Here is a 21,467-nt window from a genome sequence, read left to right on the forward strand (position 1 = left end):
CTGTTAGTAGTCACAACCAGGGCAGCCAATTTGTGCTGGAGGCTGCCAAAAACCGACAACCAAAAGTACTGCTTGTTTCGAGACAGTCTCTATGCATTATGCCAAAAGGCATTTCCTTTGAGACATGATTGTTTTGATGACCGGTAACAGCAGGTAAAACAGGACCCCTCTAATCACTACCAAAGCTGAAGACAAAGATTTATCCTAACCATCTGAGATTTTAAATTCCAAACTAGAGATACCACCTGCCAATGAAAACCACGTATGAAGCCTTGGTACCACCACTTCCCAGCTGCAACAGAGTTCCAAAGCTACCCACAGATACGCACAATGAGTTGGACCAGGAATACGGGATCGTGGAGGCAGAGGAGCAGGAGACCCCACACAGCAGGGCATCATGGGTAAAAGCCTGAGCCCACTAACGCACTTGTGTCCGGTTTTCAGCAACACAATGTGATAGATGCTGAAAAGCGGACACAACTCCATTAGTGGGCTCAGGCCCTACAACTATAGCGGGGCTGGGAGGTTCGGCATGGGGTTTCAAGTTCTTGAATAATAACAATCAGAACGTGTGATTGGCGATTATCTGATACCTCTGGGTAGCTTTAGCATTCTGTCAGAATTCAGCAGTGCCAAGCAAATGTCAATATGCCGAAACCTGCGTTCTTCCACAACTTCCAAACCCCCTATTTCTACTTCAGGAGCAAGGTACAAAGCCTCTTAAAGGGACTCCGAGCACCTCTCATGGGCATGCCATTAAGACTCCGACCAGTACTGCAAAGTACTAAAGATGCATATCTTTCCGTAGCTTCTGCTCTCCTCTCATTTGATGCCTGAATCGCTGTTCTACAAACAGTTTTTGTTCGATTTCAATTTAAAAATCGCTGCTGCCATCTTGGCTATGTTATAGCTTCCGTGTCACCCCTGTCCTCTCTGTTAGAGAAGTGCATCACTGAATGAAGCAGGAAGAGGAAGTGACACGCATGGCCATTGCAAGAGGCTCCTCCAGAGGGGTCATAGCATGACTTTGTTGGGAGTCATCTGGCTTAAAGGCATGCCCATGAGAGGTGCTCGGAGTCCTTTTAATCACAACTTTAGTCGAACTGCATTATTCAATAAAACAGAGCAAAGTTAAATTGTAGTAACCTATAGTAAACTGATGAAACAGAAGGATTGCATTCAATTGCTAGAATCGGACTTCAGACTGTGGCTGCTGTAGACCTGCTCTTGGCAAACCACATTTCTAATTCTATATAAACCTGTAAATTTGCACTACAAACTACAAAATGCATAGAAAACCTTGTTTTATAAGTATAATAAAAAGGTGTGATGAAGCGTAAAAAGAAATCTAACTACTGTTGCCTGCAGTGATGGAGGGAGTGAAGTCCTGTCTATCATCGCTGAGAACGTGACAATCGGCAGTAGCAGGATATCATTTTATTCTACTGCTCAAGGCAACGTGCCAGGAACTGACACATCCGCAATCCTAAGACTGAAGGCTGGAGCTTACACCAAGGCACTGAGATCTCTGCGTGGGATGTACACCGAATGTATTATGCAATCGCTTATGTTGCAACATACTTAACTACACAGTGGTGAAAACGTCCCACAACTAAAATATCCTGCAATGTTTATATATTGTGGCCATACAAGCCGATACTGCATGCAAGTCAAGTATATACAAGGTGAAAAAATAGATAAAATAATAAGTAGGTTTCAGTCTTGCTCGATTCCGGTTTGGAATAAGGCCCGGTTCACATTCACATTCTGAGCCAAAAGGATCCGGTGAGCGGATCCGGTCTCCACTTCACCGGATCGGGATGGCTCAGTCCATAACTCGGTTCACATAATGAAAACGGATCCGATCAATGATTGATCGGATCCGTTTTCACTCAGCAATACATACCTAATTTTCCGTAGCAGCCGGCGGTAGAGGCTTCCTCTTCTGAGAGTACACAGCGCGTCATGTGACTAGTCACATGTCGTCACGACGCGGAAGACGACGGAAGCCTCTACCGCCGGCTGCTACTGAAGATTAGGTATCTATAAACCCTCCCTCACCCACCTGCCCGGCTGCTTCACCCTCCCCTCACCCTCCCGTCGCTAAATTAGTGTCGGCCCATGCCCCCATCCCCCGTGGAACGGTCCGTTTCTTCACTAGTGTGAAGAAATGTTCCGTTTCCCACTGCCCCAATGCTGCAGCGTTTTTGTCCGGATCTGTTCCGCTAAGCAGATTGGCCCGGAAAATTAGGGCCTGCAGCAATTTTTAGGTCCGGGGACCGGAACGTACGGAACGTATCCGTGTGAATGGATCCAGAGGTTAACATTGGAACCTTTCACATCCGTTCCGTTTGTACAGTATACGTTCCGGAAAAACCGCTAATGTGAACCGGGCCTTTAAGCAAAACGGCTCCTCTTCGGATTGAAGCAGTTCAGTGTCTGCGCCAGTTTTGCGTCTTGTTTGTGTCCGGAGCGGCTTCACCATAGATTGCTAGGAGAAATGCGTCTGCTCAAAATGTAGGTTGGTACTCTGTTTAATCTACAGAAACGCAGTAAAAGGATCTGGTTTTAACCCTAAGGGGGAATAGATCCTATTTTTAACAAATAATCTGCATCCTGCGTTTTGCTGCCCTGTGGAAAACATACTGGAGTGGGTACATTTTCTGCTTAGCTGGGAAACGAGCCCTGACTACAGTTATATGGCAGAGCTACAGGCAACTAGTCCAATTACTCAGATGAAGATTATCTTTCTAAAGGTGGCCACTGTCTAATTTCTAGCGAAAAATCAGAGTGATCAGAAATTCTTATCGGATTGGTTGTAAATAATCTCCCATGATGGGCACAATCGGTTACAAACGATTTAAAAATAATCGTCCGATTGGATCTTGGTCAAAACTAAATTTGGATTTGTTCTTGTTGGTTGTGATAGATAGGAAGCAAAGATTAGTTTATTGAATTATCTGATCGCTCAAACGATTTTTCACTAGAAATTGGATCGTTAGTGGCCACTTTAAGAAATCATAAACCCTGCAGGCAGAGTCATTTATGGAGGGAGAAATCGAGGTCTAGCTCCAAGTACATTAACCAGCATACTGACTGAGAAACAGGGGGAGCAGACATGTATGGTGAGCTGTCCTGATGCTCACCGCTTCTCCAATCTGCCCCTCCGATCCTCCTAAAGGCCCCAGCCACCCTCTTTCTCAACGACCGGGTATCACGGCGCCTGCGCTGCCCCGGCTGCGCATGTCCTACAGCGCGTGATCGCAGCCGCGAGTGCTCTGTGCAGGCGCATGACGTCACAATGACTATACCCGGCCATCCAGAAAAAGGGTGCTGGGGGGGGGGGGGGGCATTTAGGAGGATCGGAGGGGCAGATTGGAGAATAGGAGAGCGGTGACCATCAGGACAGCTCACCATACATGCCCCCCCCCCCCCCCCTTTCTCATAGTCATTTGGGTTCTGGTATCCTTTAAGTATTGTTACACAAGCCTCTTTTGTACTGCTGGGTCAGATGATCGTTCTAATAAACATCCACAGTGACGTCTATGTTCCAGTGTATCAGAAGCTTGCATGTTGCAATACGCAGGCTTTCTACTAAAATTCATTTTACAGACATTTACCAGAAAACCCGGCAAAGCTGCAATAGGAGGGGTTGGTGATAAATGTCCTTTATGGATTTTTCCCCCGCTTTTCCTCAAACTAAAAACTTACAGCATTAAAAGAATGGGAGAGGGACATGGAGGCTGCCATATCTATTTCCTTTTAAACAATACAGTTGTCTGGCTGTCCTGCTGATCTCTCTGGTTGCTGCAGTGCAGGGACCCCCGGAGTTGCTACCGATCCAACAAAAAGTTGCCACAAGTGCCGACCCCTCCTGCTGCAAGCAGTCAGGATTAGCTGGCGCTTGCCTCTTCCAGGCCGCCATACTCAGACCGTAAGTAAATCTCTGAGCTGTGCAAATACTGCCAATAGCGGCAGAGTTCAGCAACACACTAACCCTTACCTTCTGAGGTTAGTGGAACAGAAGCTTCATTAACTGCAAGCAGACAGGAGAGTGACTGTTGTGGAATTCTGCCTCATTTACCCAGCACAAGGGGTCATAGAGGTGCAGGATATCACTTAAAGTGGACCTGAACACAGGACTTCCTACCTGCTCTAAAAGATAAGCGCAAGCATAACAATTAAAAAGGAAAACATTTCTTCGTTACAGCTGATACAAATCCTGATGTGAATCTGCAGTGTCATTTGTCTGTATGTCTGCTTGATAAAATGTCTATACCATTTATGATTAGCAGCACGAGGAAAAATTATGTTTTTATTGCTAGACTAGTGTTAGGCCTTCCCCGAGGGGGTCCGTCATCGCTGTGGGGAAGTCTATTAGGTAATAATATGTGCACACATTATTTACTGTAGCTAACACACAGCCAGCCCCCCCCCCCCCCCCCCTTTGCCTGTAGTGAGTGCTAGGTGTGTAATATTGTCCAGTTACTGGAGCACTGCACATCCATGCAGATTGATCATTCAGGTATAACTTCTGTTTGAAAGCGCTGCCATGTCTCCCGCTGTGCAAATTGAACGTAAGTATACTAGTGGATAGCTGCATTCATTGCTTCAAATCTACATTCAAAATTTTAAGATTACAATGAGTACATAATTTGCATCTGTTCTGCATTCAAGGCATGTATTTAGCCCCAGTGGGGCTCTGCATGTCTCTGTTGGTTTTCATTTCAGGTGCAGCCTTGAGCGCTGTCATTTGTCTGTCAATCTTAAGTGTGTCTACTTTCTGTTTCATGGGAGCAGACATAGGGTTAATGTTCTACATTTACAAATTAGCTGCTCTGCCAACTCTCTAAATACATACAGGGTGCATTTCTCTGCATTTTCCTCCTGTCCTGTTCAAGAGTTCAGGTCCACTTTAAATAACAGCTTAGAGCAGTGATGGCTAACCTTGGCACTCCAGCTGTGGCGGAACTACAAGTCCCATGAGACATTGCAATACCCTGACAGCTCTAAGCATAACTTGGGGAGGCAGAGGCATGATGGGATTTGTAGTTTTGTCACAGCTGGAGTGCCAAGGTTAGCCATCACTGGCTTAGAGAAAGTGACTAATAAAGTTTTATTTTCTTGGAGTACTCAAACAATGTGAAACCCCATGAAATAGTTAAAATAACTCAACAATTGAAGCTAAAGTATCTCAGCTTTCTTCAAAGACTTCTTAAAGTGACATATTTACTTAGTATATGAACGTTTGAGCTATCCACCCCCCCCCCCCCCCCCCCCATGAGTCCCACAACACCTCAAGGAATGTGATATATGGACTCAATTTAATTAAACTCTTCTACAGCTTTACCCTAGCACAAGCTCAAGTGTCTGCTGTGGGATTAAATCCTTCACTGAGAGGCCTTGAGAAGCCTGAGCTCTACACTATTCTACAGCTGCCAACATCTGATGAAGGGGAGACGCTAGGTAACCTAAACCTGGGGCAGATGCAGGAGAGAAAGAGCCTTGAAATATCTAGTTTGAAGTGTTGGATTTCTTGGACACTATGAATATTCTACACAGGTCACACAGGCTAGCAACAGGCTTCAGTGATGGGTTACAAAGCAACACAAACTAACCTAGAAACCTACTTCCTGCCTGACCAGATCCTTCAACTACAAATGCACCAAACGTTCACAGCAATGGTCCACACACTATGGCTCGCGAGTCTGATTTAAAGTGGACCCAAATTAAAGATACACCAAATTTCAGAAATAAAATCTATTTACTAAATTATAATTAATAGCAGCCTTTTTCCAGCTGCATGATGACAAATATAAAATATTTTACATTTATTGGAGGAACCCCTCCCTTCCTTTCATATTGCCGGGACAGTATCCGGCAGACTGGTGGAGTAGGTAGTGTCCAGCAAAGGAGGAATAGCTAATGACTGCCACCTGTATAACCCTAGTTATGAAAAGAGAAGGGTGAAAAGCATGCACTGAAATGCTCATAGGCTTGAAGGAGTGTTTATCTTTGTATGTGTCAGAGTGGTGCAACTAAATACTTTGAATTAAAAAAAAAGGTTTGGTTTGGGTCCGCTTTAACCACCTTATTTCAGATTATTAGCCCTTCTAACAAGGGGATGGTCTGGGCTTCCCTAAGCCCCTATTGTATTATTGGACTAGTTGACCTAAACCCGTTTAAAAATGGGCTCTAGGTCTCGTCACGCCACTGCCGCCAGTCAGTGCGCACGCACACCTGCCCTCCGCACGCGCACAACTGTCCACCCTGCTCCCTGGCCCGTCCTCCTGTCCCAACGGTCTGTACTGCGAACATGCGCAGCACAAAAAAAAAAAAAACACGGAAACACAGCCAGGGACAGGAAGGATGACGCAGGGACAGTTAGGGATTATTAGAGAGGATGCTAATCTTGTCACAGTATACCCCTATGCAGAGTTCAGCAGGGAAGCACTGGGTGTAATTAGCAGTTATTTTACCAGATGCTATGGAGTGGTTTGGCGGTCACATCCATTGCTCACCTTGTGCAAGTTCTGTGACTTGGTCATCTGATCAAGTCACATGACGTATCACGGATCAAAAAACGGATGCCCAATAAAAACTGGATCAGTTTTTACACACATCAGTTTTTGATCCGTCCAGTGTGAAACACCCCTTACCAACATCAAGTTTTCATCGTTAATTTGCGCAGCAAGCGCCCTTCTCTCAAAAAACTAAAATTGGCACCATCCTACTTCTAAACTGCACGGTGCGTTCAAACAAAAATGCTATATTCTGAGTTAAGGATATAATCTAGGGGACCTGCAATAGGAGTTTCTCACAGATGAACTCGCTTGCATGGGTGTATTAATATTGTGTTAGCTTTAGCGTCCTCTACAATAACAAACTTTAAGATGAAGTGTTGCGAAAATCTTAAAATTTAAAACACATACAAATAAGTAGTACATTTCTTACCGAGTAAAATGAGCCATACCATGCCAATGGCATCAATTCACAAAGCTTATCTCCTGTCTTTAATAACGTTTCTAGAGTTATCACCATGGTGATAAGGCATGTCGTATTCAGGAAACATTTTACCTCAGGCAAACCTAAAGTTACCTCTTCTGTCTTTAAGTTATCTCTCTAATCCTTAAAATAACTCCAGAGTTAAAGACAGGTTTGCTTATTAACTGCGTGTGAAAATAACTACAGAGGAGGTAACTTAAGGAATGAAGAGATAAGATAACTCCCTCACTGTATGGCGGTAAGTTTTCTCTTGCCTTATCTCCAGCATGATCTTAGTGAATTGAGGCCATGACTTTTCTCCTATGTTGCTGTCACTTACAGTGAGTAGTAGAAATCGGACATTACCGACAGGTTTTGGGCTAGTCCATCTCTTCATGGGGGATTCTCAGCATGGCCTTTATTCTTTATAAAGATATTCCCTGTAAAATGATTAATACAAAGATGCTGGCCAGCCTCCCTTGCTGCACACTATAGTGGCAGTTGGACGGAGTAACTGCCATTCACTAAGTGCTTTTAAAAGTAAAGAAAACCCTGAGAACCCCCCTATGGGAAGATGGGAAGTAATGTCAGATTTCTACTACCTACTGTAAGTGACAGCAACATAGGAGAAAAGTAATTTATGGCTCATTTCACTCTGGAAAAAATGTACTTAATTGTATGCGTTTTAAATTAAGATTTTCGCGACAGTTCCTCTGTAAGGTCCAGAAAGCTCATTCTCCACACAAAATTCTATAAACGTTTAAAAAGGAATGTGTCTGATGTGCCAGAAGCTTTAGAGCAATGATCCATGCAGAGTTTATCATAATTGCAGAGGAAAACTGGAGAATGTAGCTGTACTGAAAGCAGAACGCTCAGCTGTCAGGTTTGGTGGCAGCGGTAAGGTAAGCCAACTGTCCCGACACCTCACAAAGACGGGAAAAGCATCGTAAACTATCTGTAGTTAAAGGACAACTGAAGTGAGAAATATATGGAGGTTGCCATATTTATTTCCGCTTATACAATACCAGTTGCCTGGCAGTCCTGCTGGTCTATTAGGAGGCAGTAGTGTCTGAATAATACCAGAAACAAGCATGAAGCTAATCTTTCAGATCTGACAAGAATGTCAGACACACCTGATCTGCTGCATGCTTGTTCAGGGGCTATGGCTAACAGTATTAGAGGCAGAGGATGAGCAGGACTGCCAGCAGGGCTGTGGAGTCTGAGTTGGAGTCAAAGTCGAAGAGTCAGAGCAATTTTGGGTACCTGGAGTCGGAGTCGATGATTTCATAAACTGAGGAGTCAGATGATTTTTGTACAAAATCCACAGCCCTGGTAAGTATTAGACTAAGGAGTCGGAGTCAAAGTAATTTTGGGTACCCGAAGTCGGCGGTTTCATAAACTGAGGAGTCAAAAGATTGTTGTACCGACTCCACAGCCCTGACTGCCAGGCAACTGGTATTGCTTAAAAGGAAATAAATATGGCAGCCTCCATATCCCTGTCGCTTCAGTTGTCCTTTAAGTACCAGGTCCATGATGAGGTCGAGACCATGTGACTGACTCCAGTTTGGATCCAGCAGAAAGAAATCTCAACAGCACTGGATGCCACAGGAGGGATATTTCCGTCAGCCATAGGCCACTTTAAGTGTATAAAATGTCTCTGAATGCAAGCTAGCGCTGGGACTTTTCCTGTAATATCTCACTCTGCGCACAACCATGGCAAGGCATATTCCGGATCTTTCGCACACACACTTTCTGTGCACTACTGGGAATAAAACATATACCACAGGAAGATAAAGCGGATAGCCCTCAAGACACGGGACAAACTTTGGAAAACTCAGAACTGGGAGGAAGTGTAAGCAAACGGGAGACGCAGTAAAAGATATACCCCTCAATAAAACATTTCAAATTAATACAAAAAATGAAAATTGGAAATCCTAAGTTCTTCATGAATCCCCCTAAGACTTGGGAGGTTATAAAAGGCATGCAAAGTGTTGAGCTATGTATAACAGTCTTCCCCAGATATCCCTGGTCTCCTGAGAGTCTTCTTGTACTTGCGAAACAGAAGGGTAAAGTAAAGAGCAACAGGTGTGAAGTGAAGAGGGGGGCAGCATGTGGACACCGACACAACCAATTGCATAAAAACACGTCTGTACCCAAAACGAGAGGTCACTTACCCTGAAGGGATTTCCCCAGGCCTTGGCCGAGCTTCCACCCATGCTTCTGCAGCAAGCGATGTCCGATGTTATCCTGAACGGATAGGGGAGAGAAGGACGGGGGAGAAAAAAAAACACGAAAATATTCCAGTAATAAAATTTGCCCCCCCCTCCCTCTGTTCAGTCAATCTCCACTGGTGACCGAAGTTTGTGAGAACTAACAGTCATGCAAATAAAAGAAATAAAAAAATTGATATAAACTCTGCTGAATAATCACAAACCATTAAATCTAAAAAGGGGGGGAAAAAACAGAAAACAAAAAAAAAACAAAAACAAAACTAGGTGTATGGTGACATAAAACACTGTGCTCCCTACGCTATGGTCTGAAGGGGGAAGGTGGCATTCTTACTGGCTCCTCAGTAATCTGCGAAAACAAGTCATATGCTGGTGTGTCTGGGGGAAGACATACGTGAATATGAGTTCAATATGAAACCGGGATACAGAGAGCATAAGACAAACAGCTAGCCATCACCCAGACCACATAGAGGGTGCTGTCCCAAAAAGAGCTAAAGAGTGGAAGGAAATTGTAACTCGATATTTTATATTCTATTCAGAAGGTATTTATTCGGACCATACTCCAACACAGATGAAACACAAAACTTAGGAGTTTTTGAATGAAAATGATTGCTTCCAATTCTGTGAATCTTGCAATAAATGCAGGCATGGCAGGTTTCTGAAGCATATCGTATAGGCAAGTGTCAGCGTGTAAATGCCAACCTGATTGCCAGCTGAAGCACATGTTAAGAGTTCCTGATTATTATTCTATTGAAAATGCAGCTAAAGAGCCAGTAAACCCAAACAACACTGCAGAAAAATAGCAATAAGGGCTGGTTCACACATGCAATGCGACTTTTCAGCGATTGTATCTTGCTCTGTTTTCTATTTCCAGAGATCCAAGCTCCCACAAGACAACTCTATATGCAACACAAGTGCATGTATGCATGGCCTAGCATTTGTTTGCGGGAAAGCATGTAACATAGGACATAAGAATCAAAGCCAGAGCCCTAGTTGAGAAGGGGGGCTGGGGGTAAAAAAAAACACTCAAACAACAAACACAGAACATTTATATCGCGCTTTTCTCCTGGCGAACTCAAAGAGCCAGAGCAGCAGCCACTAGGACACGCTCTATAGGCAGTAGCAGTGTTAAGCCAGAGCTGCAGCCACTAGGGGGCGCTTTATAGGCAGTAGCAGTGTTAGGCCAGAGCTGCAGCCACTAGGGGGAGCTCTATAGGCAGTAGCAGTGTTAGGCCAGAGCTGCAGCCACTAGGGGGCGCTCTATAGGCAGTAGCAGTGTTAGGCCAGAGCTGCAGCCACTAGGGGGCACTCTATAGGCAGTAGTAGTGTTAGGCCAGAGCTGCAGCCACTAGGGGGAGCTCTATAGGCAGTAGCAGTGTTAGGCCAGAGCTGCAGCCACTAGGGGGCGCTCTATAGGCAGTAGCAGTGTTAGGCCAGAGCTGCAGCCACTAGGGGAGCGCTCTATAGGCAGTAGCAGTGTTAGGCCAGAGCTGCAGCCACTAGGGGGCGCTTTATAGGCAGTAGCAGTGTTAGGGAGACTTGCCCAAGGTCTCCCACTGAATAGGTGCTGGCTTACTGAACAGGCAGAGCCGAGATTCGAACCCTGGTCTCCTGTGTCAGAGGCAGAGCCCTCAACCATTGCACCATCCAGCCTCCTACCTTCAGAAAATGGCAGGCGTGTTTTGAGTTCATTAGGGCTTAAAAAGTTTAATAATACAAACTAAGGACTACAGCCCATAACACATAACCTGCCGTAACAGAGACCAACTTGGCTATAAAATATTGATTCAGCTTCAGATTTCTGCAGGTGCATCAACATGAGGCAGTTTAGTGGCTACAACCCTCTGCTACAGTGTACCCTAGTGATCTCTGGACAATGCAGGTGACTACGGTGTCTCCGGGGCTCGGCAGAGCCAAGACAGGTGACACAAATGAGGACAATACTCTGTACAGGCCAAATACTTTAATAGTAATCCTATGTAGTAAAACCTAAGTGCCCCTACGTCATCCTGTCACTGTGTCCGTGCGTTTGTACTACTGCGCATGTGCAGCACGGACAGCCGTTGGGACAGGACGACTGGGCCAGGGAGTCGGGCGGGTGGTCGGGTGCGCGCGTGGCAGAAGGGTGCGCGTGCATGTGCACTGACATGTGGCGGTAGGACAGAGACCTAGCGCCCCTTTTTAAACGGGCTTAGGTCAACTAGTTTTAGATAAATTTGCTGTTTGGGCAGCATAAAAAAATTACCCTTAACTATCAGGCAAAAGTCAATTACATTTAGGTTTACTGGTCCTTTAAATGCCAATGCTACCTGAAAGTGATACTTCAGCTTTGAGGTGAATCCACAGCCGGCTTCTTCCATGCATGGGAAATGCCAATAGTCAGGACTGTGTGCCAGCTATTGAAATACCATCACTATAATTATTTTCACACGTGCACATTTTAATATACCAGGAATCTCTTCAGATACAACAGGACATATCTGTACATTGATTGGCCGATTTAGGAATTGAGGAGGAGCCATCAAACCACTGAAGACACCAGCATGCGATTCAGCCTGCAAGCAACCATGATTAACTCAATTTTGGTGCAAGTGGTTTGCCAAGACTGGAGCCAATTTGTCAGAAAATTCTTCAGGTCTGGTCATTATTTTAGAACAGTTTCAAAACTTTTTAAGTAAAAAAAAAAAAAGAAAAAAGTACTCTTTAACTCTCAATGGGACAGCACATTTCATCCCCGGGGGGACAATTTCAAAGACACGGACTTGTGAGTGACCCAGAAGCCAACCGTGTAGCAAAACTGGTCGACCGTGTGGCTTCTGATTTCGCTTTCTCAATGACATTTTGATCATCTCAGAGGTAACTAAAAGCATGCAGCAAAAGGTTATTTATTGTATTTGTTCCGGAAGAAACCATTGGTGTTAGTGTTATCCAGACAAAAGTAATCATGGGAGAGAAGGAAACAAAAAGACGTACACCTGAACGCCTGGCTTTACCAAATGGGATTTATAGATGATTGCATAGCCTCTAATGCAAAAAAGGGTGAGACAGGACAGGGTTAACAGCCAAGGATGTGTAAGTGCAAATGACAAAGCAAAAACAGAGGCAAGGGGGGGATGGGGGGGGGGGGGGGGTGCAGCAGAGTGCCTCATCTTCCCTGTACAGATTCAATGGCTAAAAGTGACTATCAGAAGGCAGGCGACCGTCTAAGCATCATGGGAAGTTATCTCCTTGGCTAATTAGGAAGTGCAAGATACAGCAGGTGACTGGTCAGGTATGGTGGAGATGCTTGCCCGATGCTGACAGCATGGCTGCTTTCACTAACAAGATGGCTACTCTAATGCTAAGATGGGAAGTCCTAGGTTATATTTATAGATAAGTCTATGTAAGGATAGGAAAACAAATATTCCCACTGTGATATCGTGGCCCCTTCTGTGCTCATAACACATTTTATCAATGAAGAACTGTGCTTTCCATAAACGCCAGCTCAGAGCCTGTATACAGACACTGCAGTCTATAGAGGAGACAATGTTCCTTTGCAATGATGAAGGCAGATGGGAGGGGGGGACGACAATACAGAAAGGCTAAGGGAGGGGGAGAGGGGTGACTCATAATACTGCAGGGTGGAACATGGCAGGACATAGAAGGCAGTCTTGTTCTGCATTCCTATGCACAGAGGCGCACTGCAGACAAGCAGGGGAGGGCGTTGTATCAGTGCCTACTAATAAGGCATGGGAAATGAATTCCACTGCTTCACTCAATGCTAGGGCTACAAATCCAGAACAGAAATGACAAAAAGAACTGCTATAAGAGCCATTAGGCTGACCAAAAACCTCATTTTTTGCCCTAATAAGCCTGTAATTAAACTTCATTTTTGACACATCTACATTCGAAGATACACAGAAACCGGTCTGAATACTGAATGGGAAGATTTGGTGGTAGAAGAGACATGTTTAAGCCGTTGTCTCTGCCAGAGGACTACAGGTCAGGGGCGGTGTTAAGACTTACATGTAGATGTAGCATTTCTTTACAAATAAGATTCAAACTAGCATAAAACAACTTGCAAACTTAAAAGCAGACATAGCTAGCAGCAATATGGAGGACTGACATGTCTGTGCCTACCTAAGCTTGCAATCAGGGCCGGGCCGAGGCAGAGGCCGGAGAGGCTCCAGCCTCAGGGCGCAGTGTAGGAGGGGGCGCACAACTCACTCAGCTATCATTCCCCTATTGTGTTTGAAGGTGAGAGACATAAAAAAAAAAAAAGATATATGACAGTGACTGCAAGCCAGATAACTAGAGATTAAGGTGTTGGGGGCCCTGCGGCGCCTCTTAGTCTAATAGCAATCAGTGTGTGACAGCTGGGGTGGCAGGGATGGAGGGGCGCACTTTGGTGTCTCAGCCTTGGGTGCTGGAGGACCTTGTCCCGGCTCTGCTTGCAATGTCCCGAGACTCAGGCAGGCAGTGCATAGTTTGGTGCTCAGAGCTCCCCTCTTATCAGCTCTCAAGGCTCTGTAGCTGGAATGCATTCTGAATGGGCTTTCTAGTACAAGCCAGCTCTGATTCAGACACCTTTTGCTCGTAATCTGTCTCTAAGCCCGAGCTGTGCTGAATTAGAAAGGATTGAGCAGGTCCAGCCTCAAAGCATTGACTGGTCAGCCTTCCCAGCGTAGGGATTTAGGATGATATCATTTTGTTTTGCTTTTTTCCAATTGTGTAATATGTTGTTGAAAGAAGATAACTTCTGAGATTCAAAAAAAAATTCACAAGACAGGCAAATACAGCACACACCCGCAAAGAATGGGAAAATACTCCACTCTGCCAGAAAGATTCACAAAAACATCCACGCCTGCCAAAAGAATGAACAAAACAGCTTTCAATAATCTAAGATCGGAAAACCTAGCCTGACAGATTGTGGAGGAATATTTCTGACACCCCAATGGGAGCGATTGTGTGCCGGAAGCCTGTGTGATTACACCACGGCTCTCTGCTCGTAGCTTACTACACCGTATAGGCACAGGTCTCTACTCAGACACTTATAAGAGGGGAGTCACTGCTCGGCCATAAAGGCAGTTGGATAACAACATACTGCAAACCCGCTGTGAAAGAGTTATGCAAACTCGGTGCACTTTGGAATGATAACTAGCTCTTCTCTGGCTGCAGCCAACTCGTAAGTGTGTCTAAAGTGAAGGCCAGCCAAACCATAAAGGTCACGCATTTAAAGCTGGCTCTTGGAAGAAATGTACAGTAAGTATATAGGGAGTGAATCCAGAGCTGAAACTACCACTACAAAAATATGCAAATGACGTAAAACAAAAAATTTGTTAAATTTGACATATATGTGACGTGTGCACCAAAACAAAAACAAACAAAAAAAAGAGCTCCTGTCTATAGCCACTCAGCTCAGTAAACTTAAAGGATACCCGAAGTGACATGTGACATGATGAGATAGACATGGGTATGTACAGTGCCTAGCACACAAATAACTAGGCTGTGTTCCTTTTTTTCTTTCTCTGCCTTAAAGAGTTAAATATCAGGTATGTAAGTGGCTGACTCAGTCCTGACTCAGACAGGAAGTGACTACAGGGTGACCCTCACTGATAAGAAATTACCCTTTTTATCGCTTTCCTGCTCTCAGAAGCCATTTTCTGCTAGGAAAGGGTTTTATAGTTGGAATTTCTTATCAGTGAGGGTCACACTGTAGTCACTTCCTGTCTGAGTCAGGACTGAGTCGGCCACTTACATACCTGATATTTAACTCTTTCAGGCAGAGGAAGAAAAAAAGGAACAGTCTAGTTATTTGTGTGCTAGGCACTGTACATACACACGTCTATCTCATCATGTCACTTCGGGCATCCTTTAACAGCAATAACATCTCTATAGCACTTTTCTCCCATAGGACTCAAAGCGCGTATAACAATCTTCCTTGACAGCTCTCGGTGGACGTTGTAGGGGCTGTAAAGTGAAAGAAGGCTTCTAGATACAGAGTCAGCAAGGCAACAGAAATGAGAGCAACATCCCAGCTGCATTCCAGGAACTGCTGACATGTCGACAACCTATATCCTTACTCGGAATACAGGGACCTCCATTACCCACAAAGCAGGCTGAGAATGAATATATGGACAGCTACTAATGGCAGAAGATCTAGGAATGTCTCATAGCCAAGGAATAGGTTGTCCAAGGCGAGCCCAAATGAAAGTGAAATTCCAGACCAGTGGTGGGTTTTTAGGCGCCATCTGCATTGACAACAATTCGAGAATCCTTGAGCACCAGCTAAAGGATTCTTTGGTAAACAGACTTTGGGCATTTGTCTTATTCCAGTATTTCTCCAACCTGTCCTCGTGACTCCCCGATGTTGCATGTTTTGCAGGCAACCTCACCTAAGCACAGGTGAGATAATTTGTGTCTCAGCTTGGTGGATTCCATGTAGCTGAGACACTAATTACCCCACCTGTGCCTAACTGAGGTTGCCTGCAAAACATGCACCGTTGGGAAGCCACGAGGACAAACTGGCCTATTCTACTACAAACTAAAGCATCTGAACATCCCAAGAACTCGGTAGTGGGTATAGAGTAACAACAGTAATGGGGATAGGTAGATAGGAACTGCATCTACAGCCTGCTCAACAAACTATACCAATATTGCCTGTCCTGATGCTGGAATATTTCCTGCTGAAGCGAAAAGAGCTATCACCATGGCTGTAGGTTATGGGCACTAGTGACTGAGTATGATAGCCATGGCCAACAAAATTGCAGTTGCAGGATCTCCACAAGTGAGATCACAGCGACTTGGCCTTCTGCAGCTACTACGCATGCTCCAGCAAAGTTCCATCTAGTACCTCAACCGTAGACTCATACAGAAGCCTTCACCTAATTAATCAATGGAACCTGCTGGAAGCTGCAGACTGGAAAAGCACATACTCAATGGCCACCAAAGTGGACATCTCAAAATCTCCTTTTGGTGAGTAGGACCACCATATCCATACTCTTTGCCCCTACACAGTATGGAGCTCGATTGAGATTAGTGGACCAACAGAGCATTGGTCAAAGAACTTCATGGCACTGGATCTTCACCAAACAGGTTTTTTTTTTTTTTAAAACTGATATCACGCTGATCACCCTTCACCAAATCAGTTTATGGAGGAAACCATTTCAAACCATTTCAAATTTAGTAAAAACTCTTCACCTGTATGTGTAATAGCTGCAGAGATTATATACCATATTTTTCGGACTATAAGGCGCTAAGACGCACCTAGATTCAGAGGACAAAACCAGGGGAAAAAATATATATATACTAAACCTGGTGCATCCATGGTGAAGGGGAATGTTATGGATTATGCCGCCTTTGTACCTCATGCCCCCTTGTACCTCTTGTGTCTCCCTGTGTCCCCCATGTGTCTGCCTCTGTCCTCGTGTCCCCCTTGTCTCCTCCTCTATGCCCCTTTGTCCCTCTGTGTCGTCCTCTGTCTCCCTTGTGTCCTCCTCTGTTCTCCTTGTGTCCTCTATACCCCTTTGTGTCCCCTTGTGTCCCCCTCTATACACCTTTGAGTCCCCTGTCCCCTCCTCTACGCACCTTTGTGTCCCCTGTCCCCTCCGTTTGTCCCCGTGTCCTCCTCTGCATGGGCACAGTACAGGAATTCCCAACATTGGGGCAGGTTGGAGGTTGGTATTGGCAGGCGTTCACAAGTCAGGAACTCCCTGCATTTGGGCTATAAGACGCGGTGACTTTTTCCCTGCACTTTTGGGGGAGAAAGTGAGTCTTATAGTACAAAAAATACAGTATATAACAAAAGCTTGAAGGAACTGCGTTGAGAAGATGGTACAAAGCTCCGTAGCTTGCCAAACCATTAGAACCATCTATGTGATCTTCAGTAAACCTACTAGAGCTGGGCCTGTGTGAGACACCGTGGGTTACTGTAAGATACGATGGGAGTCTTCACGCCTTCGAAGGCAAAGTTCAGACGTGAGCTGCTTGTTCACTAAACACTACATTTATGGCACGTTGTACATCGGCACTTCTGATTAAACGGAGGATAATGCTGAGGGTGGTAAACAGGGATAAAAGGCCTGGCCTACTCAGGGAAGGGGAGGCACTCTGCTTGGGTAATCAGGGGAAAAATCACTATGAGCTTTCTACGAGAAAAGGTTAAAAAGACAGACAATATGGGGGAAGCATTGCTAGTTTCCAAAAGATAATACAAGTGGAGTGGAAATACGAACCTGGCTTTAAAAACAGGGCTGTCAAAGGAACAATTAAATGTAACACAGTAAGAAACACAGATTTTTTTTTTTGTTCTATTTTTTTCTATTTTAATGTTTTTGTTGCATTGTCACCAAGCCACTGCTTGCAAGTTAAGGCTATATAGAGAGATGAAAGCAGGAAAGGTGAAATGAAGAGGCAGAGACAAAATAATCTCAAGTGTCAACTGAGAGGGATGAACTGAAAGCTGGTGATAACAGGAAGGGAGGGAGGAGAGGAGACAGGAAAGAATGGAAAAATAAAAGTAAAATGGTAAGAGTATGGCAAGGGAAGGCAGTGATGGATGCACGGGGCAGACATTTGCTTCACTTACAGAGCCAGTCAAGAGCAATGCCTGCTGGGTAAAGTCATCCAGCCATCAACAACCCTTGCTGCAGGCTCATACTTACAGGCCTTTGCTGCTGCTCTTCTGTCTGAAAACTCCTGGAGGTAGCAGTTTAAAGGATACCCGAAGTGACATGTGACATGATGATAGACAGGGGTATGCACAGTGCCTAGCACACAAATACCTAGGCTGTGTTCCTTTTTTTCTTTCTCTGCCTGAAAGAGTTAAACATCAGGTATGTAAGTGGCTGACTCAGTCCTGACTCAGACAGGAAGTGACTACAGTGTGACCCTCACTGATAAGAAATTCCCCTTTTTACCTCTTTCTTGCTCTCAGAAGCCATTTTCTGCTATGAAAGTGTTTTATAGTTGGAATATCTTATCAGTGAAGGTCACACTGTAGTCACTTCCTGTCTGAGGGCTGGTGCACACCGAGCGGCTTTTTCTGCGTTTCTGCAGCCGCTTGCGGCTGCGGATCCGCTTGGTCAATGTATCTCAATGGGGTGGGTCACACCAGAGCGGGAGGCGTTTTGCAGAAACGCATACTCCCGGGGTGAGGCATTTTTTGGCTTGTGGATGCGTTTCTGCCTCAATGTTAAGTATAGGAAAACCGCAAACCGCTCTGAAAAACGGCACTTCAGAGCGGTTTTGCAGGCGGTTTTTGTTACAGTAGCTGTTCAGTAACAGATTTACTGTAACAATACATGAAATCTACTACACCAAAACCGCTACACAAAACCGCAAAACGCTAGCTGAAACGCTACAGAAAAAGAAAAAGCGTTTCAAAATCTGCTAGCATTTTGCGGATCTGCTAGCGGTTTTTGGTGTGCACCAGGCCTGAGTCAGGACTGAGTCAGCCACTTACATACCTGATATTTAACTCTTTCAGGCAGAGAAAGAAAAAAAAGGAACACAGCCTACTTATTTGTGTGCTAGGCACTGTACAGACACATGTCTATCTCATCATGTCACATGTCACTTCGGGTATCCTTTAAGAGTGGTGGGCATGCACCACAGAAACATCACAGTGCCATCAATACTGAAGACTTGCTGAGTGCCAGATGCACTAAAATACAGCTTACGATGAATGTTTGAGCTCCTGAGATTCAGCCAATAGAACATACCCTGTGTGCACATTTCTTTTCAGCAGATCTTATACTAATCGCTCACTGGAAGGACTCAGGCTTCATTCACACAGTACATGCTGCCATGCCCATTTCAGCAACATGCATTATGTGCAACACAAAATACCACCACAAGTGCATAGACTTCACTGTCTGACGTTCTCACTACTGGGCTGCTCAACGGTGTGTCATGATAACACTACTGCATGCATTTTTGCCCAGAATGCTCATTCAGCAGTGCAACGGAAGGCAACGCAGATGTTGTCTGTTGCAAACACGCGGCCAGCTGCGTTTGTTGACCCTTTAGCAGCCAATTTATTTAGAGACTTGCAAATGCTAAAGGCCAATTTATTTTAACACTTTTTTTTAAATTTGTTATATAAGCTTGGTACTAAATAGTACTGCTGTAATCTGTATTTATGGCCGCTTGTCACTAGGGGTCAGTGTGAGACAATAAAAGAGAATGTCCGCTTTCAGTTTCTCCATTTTCTGCTAGCAGAGAAAGATCAAAGCATTCCAAAAATTTACAGCACAGCACATTTTGCCAATTGAAGTCAAAAGCAGTGTACTTATCTCAAAGATAACTCCATTGAAACTGCTAAAAGGGTTAATGTGAACAAGGCCTAATGCTAGGTACACACCATACAATTTTCTGTTAGATTTACCTACCAGCTAGATTTTCTTCAACATGTTGTAAAAAATCTGGCAGGAAAATCTATGGTGTGTGCCTAGCAGCCTTCGATTAATTGATGTCATGCTAAGTATAGACCATACAATTTTCTGGTACACGCCATACTATTGTATGGTGTGTACCTAGCATAAGACTCTGCCGATTCCTGGAATGGCCTTTCACAAAAACATGCTTTAGTTTTTTTCAAGTCCACCAGTTAGCAAAGTATCAACAGTACCTGGATGTAACACTTGTCTGCTGTGGACACATCAAAACACATTCAGGTATCCAGGTACGCTCATGAAATTGGACCATTCCTACAAGGTTTTCTTTTAAAGAGTCTCCAGCAGTAAGCATTTGAGTTTATCAAAATTGACACCCGATCTCTACACCTTTGGCCAACATATGAAGTCTTCAGACAGAGGTAGCCACAGTGACAAAGACCCATAAGAATAGGCCTTAACAGTAGAATCCCTTCCAATTACGTTTTAAAGCACAGCCCCACCTTTCTCTATATTTTGCAGTCTTGAGGAGTTAAGTCAATAAGACAACCATGTAAATCATATTCAGCTCAGATGCCGATTGTTGTGTTTAAAGGGGAAAGTAAAAAAAAACACAAAATTTTGCTTATGAAATAGAACAATGAATATCATTTACAAAGCTGACTCCCTCTAGGATAGATTACTGTATAATAGCAAATGTTAGTAAATGTAGCAGAAGGTGGAGTTATCCTTTAAACCAACTAGTACACTAAAATGTTGGTTATCGATAATATATTCTCCTGCAAGGCAGCCGTCAAGTTTAAAGCAACCAACACATGATGGGCATAATAGAGGCACAGTTACTGAACTCTGCTCACTATAAAAATGCACTGAATATTTATAAAAATAATAAATTACTACATTGCATGATCGTATTGAAGTAGGTTGTAATAAATTGTGGGCTTGCATAAATGGATAGTGGCCAAAAAAACCTGGAAGTAAGATACGACATCGCTGTGTAGTTGTCACTGCCAATAATGTACCATTACCGGGAAGTTAACAGTAGAAAGGTAATAACGTACAAGGGCCTAGTGACAGCTGTGTGTCTGCGTAACAAATACTAGGAGAGACTATTGAATTACCAGTGAACAGATGTCCTATCATGCAACCTCTATTTTGCTCTCTTTGCTCCACCCCCACCAGCTCTTGAGTGGGTGTTAAGTTCAGCTCAGCGTGCTCTGTAGCAAGAACTGAATTCTCACTGTGGGAATCTCATGCATATTTGCAGGGCTGAGAGACCCTGACCAGCCCCTCAAATTCCAAACCCTGCTGCTCACTACAAGTTGACACCACCAAGGCCGGACAGAGAGGAAGTTGTTGAGTTGGGCTATGCTGTGCAGCACCCAGCTTGGCACAAGTAGCCCTTCACACTTGCCCGCTGGCTGGGTTCATTTGTAAGAACCTCCGGAAGGGGAAGGGATAATCTTGTCCAAGCTGGTCCCAGGCAGTCTCAGAGTCCACAGATCCTGAAAGATGCACTCCATGGGAATACTTCAGCTTTTCCTTCCACTGCCAATTTCTCTAGGGTGCCTTACAGGCAGCCTGGATACAGATTTTTGCAACAGGTCTACTGCAGATTTGCTTACTATATTGATATGTTCTCACCAAGGAAAGTAGCCTTGGCAGACACTTCAAGTGTTCCAATGACCTCTGCTCAAAAACTGAAATCTGCCCACCCATTGTACAACCATCAGAAAACTCAAATTTAGAAGGCATCTGTACACTTCATATGTTGATCTCACCCGTGTATGTGCAACACTAGAATCTGTAGACTCCTTAAGAACAACAGCCACAGCCCAACACCACCCTCTTCCCCACAGGTATTGCTGCAGAGGCTGGCTAA

The 21,467-nt window shown here is 44.5% G+C and overlaps 1 protein-coding gene across 1 annotated transcript in view; it reads right to left on the minus strand.

Moving 5' to 3' along the window:
- Positions 1 to 21,467, minus strand: part of GPATCH8 (G-patch domain containing 8) — a 128,375-nt gene that overhangs the window by 31,006 nt on the left and 75,902 nt on the right. Inside the window, exon 3 of the mRNA XM_068261842.1 lies at positions 9,159 to 9,231. Within this exon, the coding sequence (XP_068117943.1) occupies positions 9,159 to 9,231 (73 nt within the window). The remainder of the gene's footprint in view (positions 1 to 9,158; positions 9,232 to 21,467) is intronic.

The sequence above is a fragment of the Hyperolius riggenbachi genome, chromosome 12, assembly GCF_040937935.1.
Source record: "Hyperolius riggenbachi isolate aHypRig1 chromosome 12, aHypRig1.pri, whole genome shotgun sequence".
Lineage (NCBI taxonomy): Eukaryota > Metazoa > Chordata > Amphibia > Anura > Hyperoliidae > Hyperolius > Hyperolius riggenbachi.